This window comes from Aspergillus viridinutans (genome assembly GCF_018404265.1).
Source record: "Aspergillus viridinutans IFM 47045 DNA, scaffold_8, whole genome shotgun sequence".
Classification (NCBI taxonomy): Eukaryota; Fungi; Ascomycota; class Eurotiomycetes; order Eurotiales; family Aspergillaceae; genus Aspergillus; species Aspergillus viridinutans.
This window is the reverse complement of record NW_025091224.1, coordinates 647,233-662,401: the sequence shown is the minus strand read 5'-3', so window position 1 is coordinate 662,401 and position 15,169 is coordinate 647,233. Positions and strand designations below refer to the sequence as shown.

General features: G+C 38.8%; 3 protein-coding genes across 3 annotated transcripts; 2 read left to right on the top strand and 1 right to left on the bottom strand.

The window, feature by feature from the left end:
* Positions 1-208: 208 nt before the first annotated feature.
* On the top strand, positions 209-1,308 carry Aspvir_009326 (SMP-30/gluconolactonase/LRE family protein; the record flags this gene model as incomplete). Its single annotated transcript, XM_043272473.1, has 2 exons — positions 209-933; positions 1,002-1,308. 2 exons carry the CDS (start codon positions 209-211, stop codon positions 1,306-1,308), a joined length of 1,032 nt encoding a protein of 343 aa, XP_043128408.1.
* A 1,904-nt stretch (positions 1,309-3,212) lies between these two features.
* Aspvir_009325 (GMC family oxidoreductase) lies at positions 3,213-5,033 on the bottom strand (the record flags this gene model as incomplete). The annotated part of the gene is made up of 1 exon (XM_043272472.1): positions 3,213-5,033. One exon carries the CDS (start codon positions 5,031-5,033, stop codon positions 3,213-3,215), a length of 1,821 nt encoding a protein of 606 aa, XP_043128407.1.
* A 2,273-nt stretch (positions 5,034-7,306) lies between these two features.
* Positions 7,307-8,749, top strand: Aspvir_009324 (uncharacterized protein; the record flags this gene model as incomplete). Its single annotated transcript, XM_043272471.1, has 1 exon — positions 7,307-8,749. One exon carries the CDS (start codon positions 7,307-7,309, stop codon positions 8,747-8,749), a length of 1,443 nt encoding a protein of 480 aa, XP_043128406.1.
* Between the last annotated feature and the right edge of the window lie 6,420 nt (positions 8,750-15,169).

Sequence of the window (15,169 nt, the reverse complement as noted above, 5' to 3'; positions counted from 1 at the left end):
CATGTGGATACAGCAGGTTCAACCCATATCCACATGGGTTGGATTAGGGCCAGCCCTTATCCACCCAAACAGTGGATTGGGTGGGTTGGGTGTGGATTTGTGGGGTGGGTAAGCCAGTCTAACTCCGGCCAAAAACACCCCAGGCTTTCCTGCATATAAGTTATTTTTCTTCCACTGGAGGCTACCAGCAGAAACTACCTTACCGCTCATGGCTGCCTCGATCACCCACTCGGCCGCTAAGGCTAGTGCGTCTGCAATTCCATCCGCATTCAGTGTCTATGATAATAAATTCTACGACATTCTCGGCTCGTCCCCGAAACTCGAGCTTCTTCTCGAAAACAATGCCTTCCCTTTCGCGCACGAGGCGAGCGTGTACATTCCGTCCACGGAGTCGCTTTTTGTGTCGAGCAATATCTTCACCGACCCAGTTACCAAGAAGGAAACGATCAAGGTCTCCAAAGTGAGCGTGAGTGCGAACCCCGCCACAGCCGAGATCATCAATTCTACGATTCCTATGGCGAATGGAGGCGTGAACAACGGTGACGGCATCCTCTGGTGTGGCCAAGGTACTTTCAATAGGTCTGCTGGTCTTTACCAGATGTCCGCTCAACCGCCGTACGAGTCCGAGCTCGTGATTGGCAACTTCTACGGACGCGAATTCAACTCCGTCAACGATGTGGTCGTACATAGCGATGGTTCTTACTGGTTTACCGATCCTATCTATGCGTGGCGCCAGGGGTTTCGTCCTAAGCCTAAGTTGCCGAACCAGGTGTATCGCTACGATCCTGCCACGAATAATGTGCGCGTTATGGCTGATGACTTCGGCCGCCCGAACGGAATCACATTCTCTCCAGATGAGAAAATAGTGTACATTACCGATACCGCGGAGACAGATGGGAACGGGTCGGAGGATCTGCTAAAGCCTGCTACTATGTAAGTTAGACCTCATTGTTTCGTTACGATCTGGGATGAATGGTTGACTGACTTACCGTCTTATTTAGCTATGCATTTGACTTGGTGACCATCCATGGACAGGCCTTCTTGACTAATCGACGTGTGTTTGCTATGCCCGGTGGGGGAACTCCCGATGGCATCAAGGTCGACATGGACGGCAATGTGTATGCTGGTTGCAAAGACGGAGTCAACGTCTGGACGGCTGGCGGTGTCTTGCTCGGCAAGATCCTCGTCAAGGATGGAACTGCGAACTTCTCCTTTGGTCAGAATGGTACCATGTTTATCCTCAACGAGAATAAGCTGTGGAGAGCGCAATTAAACCGCAAGGTGCATGGTAACCTTCTGAAGTACTAGGTGGCAGGTGTTAGCGTGGAGGTCGAAGGAGAAGCAGTATAATACAAAAGTCTCGGCGCGTCTACACTGTTTGTGTGATGTCGTAAGAAAATGGACGCAGTGATGATAGGGGTGATGACTTTGCGCAGATATTTCCATGTGTTTCCAAACGAGCGTTGGCAATGTTAATAACACCATGAACCATTATAGAGCCAGTACCTTTTTAGAGAAAAACAATGTATTCTTAGAAAATATCTACTCGAACGACTAGCTAGCTCAAGAAACATAATATTATTTGCGGTCAAACGGAACACCTTTTCGTCTTTCTTCCCTAGCTTCTATAAATATACCGATATAGAGCTAAGGCCAGAGCATATTAGGGGCGTTCCGGTGCCAACTGTGCTTGTTATGTACAACCTTCCTGTAGAAGGCCTAATACATTCCTAGCTTGCTATGGCAGGCCCTGTACCGTCTCACTAGAATCTTCACTAGCTATTTAGGTCTCGTAAACCGCCTCCCTGAGTTACCAGTCAAGCCCCACCTGCAAATATATCATTAGCATAATGTCCGAGGATTTCTACGCTTCTTGTGTTGAGGTTTCCTTCCAGACATCCAAATGTTGATGTCCTGATAGAAACCTCCTGTCGGCATGCCCGAGACAGCCAAACGGCCAACGACGGTCAACAGCATATGCCTTGTCTCGGAAATGTCGATTTGGCCTGTTGGCCAACACAACATTTGTATGATAGCTACTTTGACTCGGAAGCATCACGGAGGACTGCAGAATACGAGATGAACGACTGTTCAGCTCGATTCTATGGGATTCCTCACTGTCAAGGGCTCACCGTCAGTGCAGGTCAAATATCCCCTGGATCCCCCCTGCTTCCAGAGAATTGTATCAATTCAACATAGCAAATTTGCATCCAAAACGTCGTTCTTCAATCTGTCTCTCGTTATCCTGTAAATCTTAACATCTTGCAGGCCATTTTTGCTGAAGCTTAAAGGAGTCTTATGCTTCAATATACTGACGCATAAGTTGTAATATTCTTTAGCCGTTTGTTACGGCCGAAATTTATAGTTTGATTGATGAAATTGTCCATGGATAGCAAAAAGTTGAGGTGGACGAGCCGTTTGCACCAAAAACACTTGCTCCCACAGAGTTTATCACTCAGTGTGAAAGTGGTCGATGTAGTATCGAGAAGAAGAGTCTTAATCATCTGAATCCATTTTAAATCCGGCTGTGGCAAACCACAAGACCTCATTGCCTTATTTTGATCCTGTGATGAATCAGCTGACCTTGAAGGTCGGGTAAACTCGGAATTTACACACTGAGTCCTTCACAATCGGTAAGTTGTATCTGCCGCGAGAAACCTTTGAAAAGTAGCCAGAGGTGCAATAGGTAAGGTCAGAATATAAGCTCTACTCTTTCAATCTCTTATATGCTTGTGCAGGTAAAATACCGTACATTGCACCCCATAGTTAGTCACCCCACCCTGAGCGGCCCACCGAGGACACTGAGGTGCTCGGTGTGTCAAACTGATCGCTGACGCCGTTGCTCGCCTCCGGCCAGCCTCTTCGATTCTCACCTTGCTTTCTGCATTCTCGCCTGCTGCAATGGTAACCGCGCTGCTGCCTACTGTATTCCTTGGGAGTGTAGTTTGCGATATTTGTGCCTTTCTTGGAGGAACCGGGGAAAAAATGTATTTAATTTCCAACCTAAACAACAGAGCAATATCTAGAACAGGAAGGTGACGTTAGACGGAAAAAAAATTCAAATGTCGTCGCGGACGGATCAGAAGGTACAGGAATAGTGACAAATGGTGATCTGGTCAGTGCTAGTGGAAGCAAGTAGTTTCATCGGATGTCCATCACAAAGTAGTCGGTATCAAGGATCAACACCGACCGAGGGGTTGAATAGTCAAACATCAGTGCTTGTAGTAGTCCTCCAAAATAGCATCGGAGACCTTCAAAGCCATAGCGTAAAAAGTGGTCATGACATGAGCAGAAATCTGGGTGGGGACGATGGAGCCGTCGATAACACGAAGGCCCTGGGTACCGTAGACTTTGGCAGTAGGGTCAACAACACCACCGAGCTCCTTGGACATCATGGCGCAGGTGGAGACGGCGTGCCAGTTGGCACGGAAGTTCTGCTTGACATACTCAACCCACTCTTCGAGGGAAGCGTCATAGGCTAAGAGCTCGGCGCCGGGGATGTTCTCGCCGGCGAAGTAGTCGCTCATATCGCCCATGTTCTGGAGCTCACGGGCAAGTTTGGAGGCAGCGGCCTGGCCAAGAAGGTCGAACTCGTTCAGGAAGAACATAGGGTTGTTGAGGAATGACTGGAGGTAGGGGTCGGCATCGGCAATGTGGGTAGAACCGCGGGTGAAGGGAATAAGGTCCCACAAGTCGAAGTTCATCTTGCCATTGCTATCGAAGAAGAACTCGACGAAGGCAACGTCGTCCTCAAGGAGCCATTTACGATAGTTCTCGTACTGGACCTTAAGAGCCGTCACGTTATGGAATCCACCTCGAGCAACAGTCTCTGTAGCCCATTGGTCGAGCTTGGTGTTAAGCAAGTTCATAGCGTGAGAGGCGTGGTCACCAAAGGTTTCCGTGAAGTTGGCGAAGTAGACTGCTTGACCCTGGCCAGCACCAGAAGCCTTTGCTCGGGCTTGGACGGTGGTAGTAGTCTGGTCCTGCATATTAAGACCGACGGGAAGCTCAACGAGCTGCGTGATACCAAGGGGTTCGAGAACTGACTTTAGGCCGATACCAGAGTGCTCGAGAATTAGAGGCGAGACAGCAGAGCCGGCGGCCACTAGAACCTCGTGTTTAGCGTAGACGTTGAAGTTAACGGCCTTGTTAGTACCGTAGTTAACGCCAATAGCCTTCGGACCATAGTCGGTCGACTCGAAGAGGACCTTTCCGACGATCTGGCCAGTCAGAACTTGTAAGTTAGGGTGTTTGTAGTTAGGAAGAAGCCACTCGCGAGCAGCGTCGGAACGTGTCTGGTCCTCGTGCAGAGAGTTAAGGATCATAGACACACCACGGGGGTGACCGCAGTGGAAGTCAACCTGAGTTGGGACACCCATAGCTTCGGTCGTGTTCATCAGGGCGCGGATCATAGGGGAATAGGGCTCGCCGGTGTTACGGACACCGGCGTGAACAGTGCCGTTAAAGCCGTGACAGGTAGCATTGATGTGCTGGCCAGCCATAATCTCCTCCGCGGTAGGGTAACGGGCACGTTCGACCTTCTTCTTATACTCGAAGATGGTCTCCCAGTTCCAGCCAGGGTTGCCTAGGACCTTCTCCCAGGAGTCGAGCTGGACCTTATCGGGGCTGGTCCAGGAGCCGCCGTTGACCAAGGTAGAACCGCCGAGGCCCTTTCCAGACTTAATGTCAAGAGTGCGGTTGTTGATAGCCATTGGAACGGTGAGGTAGTTTTGGTCAACAGTGCTGCCGAAGATGTTGCCGTAAGCGTTAAGGTCCTCAATGATACGGTCATCGTTAGACTCGTAGAAACCCTTCTCGATAACGAGAACGCGGATATTAGGGTCCTCGGTCAGCTTGGCGGCAACAGTAAGACCAGTCAAACCACCACCGGCAATGATATAGTCCACCTTTTTTCCGGCGACCTCTTGAGGGTCAGAGATTAGGCTAGACTGAATATCAATCTGTTCGGCGGGAGTGTAGGCTTGGACAGTAGCCATAGAGGCAAGGGCGGAGGCGAGGATGGCGCCCTTCATCTTGAAGGACAATGTAAAAAGAAGTAGAAGATGAAAGGAAGGAGTGAATGAATGTATTGGGTGCTTTCTGTGCTGTGAGCGCCTCTCTCCCATTATTCTTAGTTCCTGGCTATATATATAATTCTACAGGGGCACTGCGTGCTCAATACCTTAGCTTCACACGTTATACGGGATCCCACTGTCTTTGGTCCGCTAACCGTCCGAGTGAGAATCGTGCTCAGCTGATTATGAGCACTGGTACTACACACGTGGGAGACTAATGGCACTGCAGTGGCCTAGTTTGGAGGGTGCTAGGGCAAAGGCTAGCACTGATGACGGGTACTCCTCCGTATTAAGCATATTAGTTGGCCTCGTACAAAATCGTGTCATATCTGCAGCAACGTATCAATATTGTACCTGTCCCTAATGCTGTAACCCACCTTTAGATTGTATTCTCTACTGGCGGCTAACGCAAAAGACAAAGAGAGAGTGCCATGTATTCAGGCACCATAAGCCTCTCCTGGCGACGATCATGGTCAGGTTTACGAGTACACCGATAATCTGTCTGGGAAGAGAGAAAGTTCCAAGAAACTTCAGGGAGGACCTTAATAGTAAAATTCGAGGATAATAATATATCTGATAGTGTAAGGCTGCCGGACATATATCGGGAAAGCTGTAGATATCGGTATGCTGTAGAGTCCGACCATTCTCAATGGTCAATGGCGACATGTTGCTATGAGTATTGACAAGATATTGTGGGAGTCTCGCGCAGTTGCGGAGGACATTGATAGAATGCACCGACCTCCAAAGATAACCTTGAAGGCGCGTAGTTTGTAATCATCACGGCCTGGACTCTCAGTTATTGAAGTCAAGCCGAAAGGGGTGTATATGTGATTGCTATGGATCCCATCCAAGGGCCCACATCTCTTCAAGGTTGGAGCCCATCTTGTCTTGGCCCCAAGCGCGGAAGCAAACCAAATAGCGACCAACATAAGTCACCGGCGACAAGGTTTCGGATGGTCGGAAAGCCGAAGTTAGATGATGCCGAGACGGCATGGCGAAGATTCAAGCTCTTAGTCGCTGAGTACGAAAGTAAATTGGACTCGGCCTGTTGTTGATCACCAGAGGAATGACAGTTTGGAGGGACGGGATTGGGAGAGCCGCTTCGGGCTTTTCACGGCCTGAGCGCTCAGATCTGCAACACATCCAACACACTTAATCTTCAAACGGTATGGTCCCTAACACTTAAGCTTCAAGTGCATTGCGCATCTCCAACCTTGTCACTTGGTGAGTTTTCTAGACATCCTGAGCCAGTCAGTAATAAGCTGGGTCGGTCCAAACTGTCAACACAATAGACCTGCTCGTTCGGCGTGCCAGAATGATTTGTCGGAATCACGTTTCGGCTTACCGAATACTTACCAGCATGGATTAACATACTTCGGCATCGGACACACGAAGTTTAATAAAATCACTCTTTTCGCAGCGCAAATCCTTTACCATTATAATCTCACTTTTAACCTAATCCGAATTCTCAATCTTGTATTTGCCAACACGTGAGATGATTAGATGTAGTCATCTTCGGTGTTAGAAAACCTTTTGGAGTGGTAACTCGTCAAGAAGATTCTACCGATTCATATCTCCTCCTTAAAGCATGTTCAATCTGATGCCATCGACAGCGGTCAGCTTAAGGATCAAAACGGAGTGCGGTAATAATAAAAATGTTACTTGAACTTTGGCCAGAGGCTGGTGATTGGTCATGCCCAGACGATGATCTATCGGGCTTTACGTGGAAACTTGAACGGGCCGCGATAGAAAGTGGATTTTCAACTGCGTTTGGCGCGTGGCTAAATGTGGAAAGTGACAAGTTTCAGTTGAACAAAGTTTCATACGGCCTATTCAGATTTGCCAATCAAGGTGCAAGTGCCTAGCTATTTAGGAAAAACGTGGGCGGACAGGGAAGCACGCCGACAGAATGCGATTGCTTATAGGGTACAAGATTGTGGCCGTGAGGGTGCTGTAGGCATCAAGCGAGGCGTGATTTTGTAAATGAACTCCATATGGTCAATTCTATGAAATGACTGAAGGATGAGCGAGTTGAATATAAATAGCTTGCCCCAGCTCTTGATCCTTGCAATACCAGCACAGTTTCCTCAATTATTACTATTGTGGGAATTCCTCTTCTGAAAAGATCTTGTTCAAGAGCGAACCTAGTTCATTCAAGCATTCCTGTGAGTTTTCATTCGATTGGTTCTGTGCCAGGTACTGGGCTAACTTCGGGCATTCTATAGCCAAAAATGCTTGTTCCTAAGCTGACACTGCTGCTAGTGCTGCTGCATGCAGCATTTGGCTCCGCCTACCGCTGGTTCAATTGGCAGTATGAGGTCACTTGCGAGTGTGACGCCTATATTGCTCCTCAGAATGAAGAAGCCGCCGCAGAATTCCTCAAGGAACAGTACCCCAAGGGCTCCCACATCAAAGTTGTCGGAAATGGCCATGGATTCGGCAACCTCTCGACCTGTGTTGACAATTCTCTCACCGACAAGTCTTCCTACATCGTTTCCCTCACCAACTTGAAGCACCTCGAAATCAACAAGAAAGATATGACAGTCACCTTCGGTGCTGGCTGGGATGTCTATGACCTCACCGAAGTGCTGAAGGTCAACAATTTAACATTCAGCAATCTCGGTGTTGAGCGTGTTCAAAACTTCGTCGGTGCCGCGTCCACCGGTACCCACGGCTCTGGATCCAACATCGGAAATATCGCAAGCCAGATCATTGGGCTTCGTGTGCTGGACGCCCAGGGTCACCTCCGTATCATCAATGAGAAGCATAACGCGGAAGAACTGAAAGCTTTCCGTGTCAGTCTTGGTGCCCTTGGTCTCATCACAGAGATGACTATCAAGGTCCAACCTACCCTCCTCATGAAGAGGACCACCAAAGTCTTGAATGCCACCTCCGACTTCTCGATTATGTACAATGAAATCGCCCAACTGTACAAGGAGCACGAGCGTATGACCGTTTGGGGTCCTCATTTTGACTGGAATGCAAAGACTCAAAGTTGGGACCTTGAGCCTACCTACTTCCTCTCTTATTGGGAGCTGACTGACTATGACGGTGTTCGCAATTGTTCTTCTAATTACTGCGCTAACGGCTGCGGTGATTGTAAAAAGGAGTACTTCTGCTACGACGACGTCATTGACGCTGCTTCTTGTCCTCCCCAAGGTGTCTGCAGCCGAGAATTCTACGCTGAGATCGAGCACTTCCTTCCTATTGAGTACTTTGCAGAAGCCGCCACCAACTATACCTATTACCAGCAGTCCCAGACCCCACGCATGGACACTCCCTACAACTACCTGATGGTCATGCAACACCGTTCCCTCAAGGGCGATGACGCATATATGTCCCCTGTTAACACCTATAACCTCGATCCCTCCCTCAGCGGCGTTTTTGGTATCATTGAAATTGATTGGATCCAAGAATACAACAACTTCACCACACTTTGGCAGAACCAGGAGTTGGCGTACGAATTCCTTCCTAAATTTGGTGAAGCCTACAACGTTCGGCCCCACTGGAACAAGATGAACCCTCCTAATGCCACCTACACCTTGGAGAAATTCCCGATGTTGCCCAAGTTCTTGGCCATCCAAGAGCGTCAGGATCCCAAGTGCCAGTTTGTGAACGATTTCCTATATCGGCAACTTGGCATTGAGCGCTGTGCGGATTTCATCTCCATGTAAAGGGTGATGCATGAGATCAGATGCAGTTGTCTGTTGAGATAGACAGTGGTAGTCTGTCGCCGTTTGTCCTAGACATTGCCTTCCGTCATTTGGTGTTGCAGCATGTTTTTCTATCTCTGTAGCATCGACTCCTTCCTGTTTAGAACGCATTGATTCATTGTCGACGGCATATATGCCTCCGTTCCCTTCCGTTAATAGAATCAACTGCTCGTTCCCTCTCTTCGTGGCCTCGGTTCCGCTGCCTTCCCTCTGTGAGCTTATGTTTGTCGAAGCAACACTTAGAAGGGCCGATATTGGTCTTCTTCGAACCAGCTCCGTTATATAGAAGACTGGTAGGACACAAAGTGAGCATCACCGAGTCCTGAACGCGTTCTCCTATTTCTAGATACAGAAGCTGAGTGTATTACTGGTTTTCACTTGGCCGTGCCTTTGTATACTTGATTTTGCTTGTGCTGATGTTTCGCTCCGAGACACCAAAAGCTTAGCAATTACAGGTTAAAATTGGAATCAAAATCAATTTAGTACTAAGAAATTTAGGAATCGCTGCTAGTATGTACATACGATTGGAGATAGATCGGGAGCTTCATGAGCGACGTCACTCTAAACACACCGGGCTGCCCGAAATAGAAACGTGGGGTTTTGGGCCCGGGTATCGACGGAGGCTTGAGACGTTATGAAGGCAGCTAGCAGGGGTCCTACTACAGCTTTCTACGTCCTCGTTGCCTCCATAAGATCCCTTAGTAAGATCGATCACTTCACTTAACAAACACATCAATAGGATCGATAGCCATTCTGGTGAAGCCGGTCCTTTATTAATAGGTCAGCAGATGCTAGCTAAAGTGGAAAGGTCGCAACGCGAAAAGGTCGAGTGTATTGCATTTATTTAAAGTAAGCTTAGGCAGGTCACTCACCCCTTACAGCAGACTGAATGTATAAAGTGGCCAAAACTTTTTTTTTACTATCATCTGCTTATATTACCTATAGCTATAAATAATTCTATAACTATGCACTATTAACTTTTCATTATTATTCTTAATAATTAGTATATTATAATTTATTATTAAACCCTAACTTCTATTATCTCCTATTCTTTTACTCCCCTAGTTATAGCTACTAAGGTGTCCTCTACTAGGTATACTAGACCCTATTATATATCTATAGATATATTAGATAAAATATATATCCTTAACTTAGATAGTTATATACTTTATATATATAGCTGCTAGATTTACTACTATTAACTTTTTATTAGTTTATATATTATTTTATTTATAGGCTTTTATTCTATACTTATAAACTCTATAATAAGTATTACTTCTATAGCTTTTTAGAGAGCTATTAAGATACTTACCTATTAGTATATTTTCTTATTCCTATTTATAATATTATAATAGATCTCTTAAATTAGGTACTAGAATAGTAACTTTTATATAAGAAGATTAGTATTACTCTAGTATTACTTAGTCTACTATAATATAGTAACTAATATAAGATTAAATATAATAATCTATAAAATAATCTAGTAGTTAGGTACTTACCTTCTAGATAGATATAGTATTTTTTTTTAGCTTTATCTTAGATATAATAATATTCTTTTACCTTAGTAATATCTTATAGGCTATATTCTTTAGTTTAGTTCTTTAGTTTATTAAATTTCTATTAGTACTCTTTCTAGTAGTAGCTCTAGTTCTAGCTATTTTAATATTATAATATAAAGTAATAAATAAAGTATATAAGATAGAGAGAATATACTAGAAATAATAATTATAAGAGTAAGCTTCTAATATAAAATAATAAATAAAGTAAGATAAAGAGAATATATAGAGAATAGTAATTATAATAGAGTAATATAATAGTAGGTATAATAAAGTAGAGAAGTAGAGAGAGAATTCTCTTTATTTTAATATAGAATAAAGAAATTCCTAATTTAGTAAAGCTAAGGCTATTTACTAATAATATATTAATAATTAGTAATATATAAAGTACTTATTTATTTTATATTTAACTTATTTCTTATATTTACTTTTACCTTATATTAATCTACTTAAAGAAATTATATCTTATCTTTCTTAACTCTCTTATCTTCTCTACTTTATTATATCTACTATTATACTATTTTATTATAGTTATTATTCTCTATATATTTCCTTTCTCTTACTTTATTTATTATTTTATATTATTAATATTCTATACTAGTCTTATAAGTTATAACTAAGTTTCTTCTAACTAAGTCTTCTTTAATTTTTTTTTATATATTCTTTAGTCTATAGTAGCTCTTATAATATTAGCTAATTTTCTTAAGTTAATACTAGCTACTACCCTAAGAGTATTTACTAAGACTACTTATTAAAGACTATATCTTTGGTTTAAAAAGTAGTCTAACTAGAAGGAGATTATCTATAACTTTTATAATATATAAAATAGATAAGTATTATATATCTTATAGTATATATAGTAATATATACTAATCTATAAAATAGCCTTAATATAGAGAGTATATAGTCTAAAGCCTAGCTAGCTTACCAGCTATAAGTATAAGAGTAATAAAGAACTCTCTATAAATATTAATATTAAAAAAATCTATAATAGGCTTACTTAAATAACTAATATAAAGTTATAGCTAGAGAGAGCTAAAACTATAGATTATTAGATAGTCTAGAGAGCTCTTAAAAAACTCTAAGACTTAGAGAACTTTTAGAATATCTCTAAAAAGGAAAGAGCTCTTCTTATTAATATTATTAAAAATAAAGTTATAAAAAAGAGGTAAGATATAAACTAATATATATAATAAACTATTCTAATATTTCTATAGAGAGTAATAAGGCTAATTAAGTAACTAAGTTATTAAATAACTTAGAATTAGTAAGAATAGCCTATATATAACCTAGGATAATAGTAACTTAGTCTAGAAGTTAGAGATAGAAATAAACTTCTTTATATAGAAGAAATATTAGTAATAAGATAATATTAAGAGCTTTAGAATTAATACTATATTAAATATTCCTAAGTAAGAGCTTAAGATATACTATAATATTATTAAAATCTTTAAAGCTTAATATATAAGAAATTATACTTAGTAATAATAGTTAGTATTTTAGAAGGAGGTAATCTATAACTTTATAATAAAGATAGTTAATCTATATAAAATATCTAATAATAAGATCCTTATAAAGCCACTGTAGCAGAGAAACATAGTGTTAGTTCTAGCTGATTACTCATGCCTATTTCAGGGCTTAACCCTTGAGGTAGATAACTGGGATGATAATAATATTATTACTAAAGGAGGAGGGATCTTCTTCTAACTAAGTTATTCTTTAGTAAAGATTATAATTACTAATTAAGGAAGGAATGAATTACTTTCTATTATAATATCTCTTCTATCTAGTTAAATTTATATCTAACCTAGATATAACCTAATTTATAACTCCTAATTATAATAAAGCTTGACCTACTCTTTAGAGTGCTATATAATATCCCTTATATATTTAGTAACCTATACAGGGTGTTCTTATAGCAGTAGTAGAGAGCTATCTAAAAGAAGGTTATAAGCTAAGTATTATAAAATATAGGAAGTTTATTTAACTCTAAGAGTTAGCTAACTAGATTAGGAGAAGAGGAAGCAGGAGCATCTAGATAGAAAGGGTAGAATAATATTAAAGTTTAAAAGTATATTAAAATAGATAAGTAAATATATAATTAGTCTAAGGAGGAGAGGTAAAGGAGTAGACCTAGCCTTATACTATAGAATAAGAGTATTAGAGGAGAGAGTAATAATAATAAGAATATTAATAGAGAATAGAGAAATTTAGTACTAAGAGATTATTAAGAAAGATAAATATAGAAATAATCTAGTAAGGAAAAGAAAAGAGTAAGAAAGAGTAATATTATTTTTTATAGCTCTTTATAACTAACTTTAAGAATATTATAAAAGTTATTAAATTTCTTTAAAAAAATAATAGTTTCTATTATTAATATTTTAAACCCCTATTATAATACTTATTAATATAAAGAAGATGCCTGAAGATCTTACCTTATCTAGAGAGAGTTTTATAACTTCTAGCTCTAGGGTCTCTATAGGTAATCTTAGATAAGATTAGTCTTCTAGAGGTATAGTTAACCTAAAAGATAATAAAGTAGCTTATTAGAAGTACCTCTTATAAGCTAATATATCTACTTCTAGGATAGCTAGGGCTCTATAATTTAGTAGTAATAATATAATAGATTTCTTAAGAGTTATAGATAACCTCTTTTAAAGATATCTTATCTCTAAAGATAAAGAGAAACTATTATATATACTAGATTACTATAATAATACTATTTCTATATAGGTAATAAGCCTTTCTAAATATAACTAAGATAATTATAGTACTRTAAAGTAGTTACTAAGAGAAGAATATATAAGATTAGATAAAGCTTAAAAGATTTTTAATATTTAGTAGCTTAAGAACTTTATAAGTATAAAAAGAAAGGAAACTAATATAGGTAGTTTTATTTATTAATTTTATCTAATATTAGAAAGACTAGAGAAGGAAGAATATCTTAATACCTATAGTTATATACTAATATTTATTTATAGTCTTTCTACTTCTATGCAAGAGGAGCTATTTTAGAAGAAGAGATTTAATATTAAAAAGCTAAATTCTATAGTCTATTCTAAAGTAAAAGAGGTAGTTAAGAAATTATTTTAGATAAATATAATATTATAAAGAGTAGCTAATCTTAGGATTATAGAAAATAGTTAAACTTTATTATATAAGTTTAAGGAAGTAGACTCTAAGGAGAGTTTAGTCTTAGTAAAGCCTAATAAAGAATATTTAGTAGAGAAGGCTAAGATAGTAAAATTAGATTTTATTTAAGTTAGTTAAGTAGTAATAAAGAATACTAAGCTAGTAAAGTTAGAAATTAATAATCTTAGTAAGTAACTTTAAGGGTTATAGTTAAATTAAATARAACTTATAAAGTATCTAGATATAAGAAATAGATTYYTATTATATATAGGCTAAGRATAAGGATATTTAAATATAAGTACTAGATAATCTAAGTTTATTCTACTTAATCTAAATTAATACTAATTCTATTTAATACTAGATAAGTATAACTAGTTATCTTATCCTACTTATTAGGAGTTTTTAAAGAAGGGAGTTATTTATCTTAACTATAAAGAGAAGATCTATTAGGGATTAGCTAGAATAGGAGAGGCTCTACTATACCTATTCTAGAATAATAAATATATAAAAGAGTAAGTTAAGGAATATTTATATATAGTTACTAAAGTAGAGTAGAGGCTAGTTAGATATAATACTAACTTCCTATTATATAATATTAAGGATATATTTAATAGTTCTAAAGATAAGGTTTTAGATACTAGTATTAAATACTATAATTAAGTAGTAGAGATAGGCTTTAATAAAAAAGATAATTATAAATTAGTAATTATAAAAAGAGCTTAGGATATACTTATAGAGGATATTTATATAGAAAAGAGTCTGCTATTAATAAAAATAGTAAGAGTAGGATAGTATTATAGGACTAACTTTAAAAAGAAAGCTTAATAGGAAGAAATACTATAGAAAATTTAAAAGACTAAGAGAGAGAAGTAGAAAAGAAAGCTAAAATTAATAAACTTCTTAAAAAGAGGAGATTTTAATACTTCTTTAATTATAAATTAAATCTTAGCTAGAAAGATAGAACTATTAGTTAGTAAATTAATAAAAGTATTATCTATAGTTTATAAAGCCTTCTTCTCTTCTATTAAGAAATAATAAGTATCTATAATAGCTTATAATATAGATAAATAGTTTTAACCTTAGGTAAACTATATTACTACTAATATTTCTTTAGTTAAATAGGAACTAGAAGAGGAGGAGTAGATAGAAGAGGTATTATATATAATAGTAACTCTAAGAGTAGCTATAATTATTAGTAAAGAAGATCTAGCCTTTAGCTTAAGAGTTATAATTAATAGTAGAGCTAAAATTAATATTATATACTACTTATTTATAGCTAAATTATAACTACCTATTATATTATTAAATAATAGATTTATATAAAGTACTAATAATAGATTAATAAAGTTCTTTAGTATTTATAAATATATACCTATTATAATTAGAGGTTTTTTATATTAAGTTCTATTCTTTATTATTAATACTTCTTTATCTAATAATTATGTTTTAGGTTAGCTATTTAAATATTAAGTAAGGTTATATTATATTACTCTAAAGAATAGGTTAATAGAAACTATTATTATATTACTAGATAGGAAATAGAAAGTATTAATTTTAGTTTTCTCCCCTTCTAATCTATAAAATAAAAATTAGAAAGGGGTGTTTAAAGATAAAGAAGAAATTTAGATATAGATATCTAAAGATAAGAAAAACTAAGAGCTAAGGAAATCTATAGATTAAACCTTAGTAGATA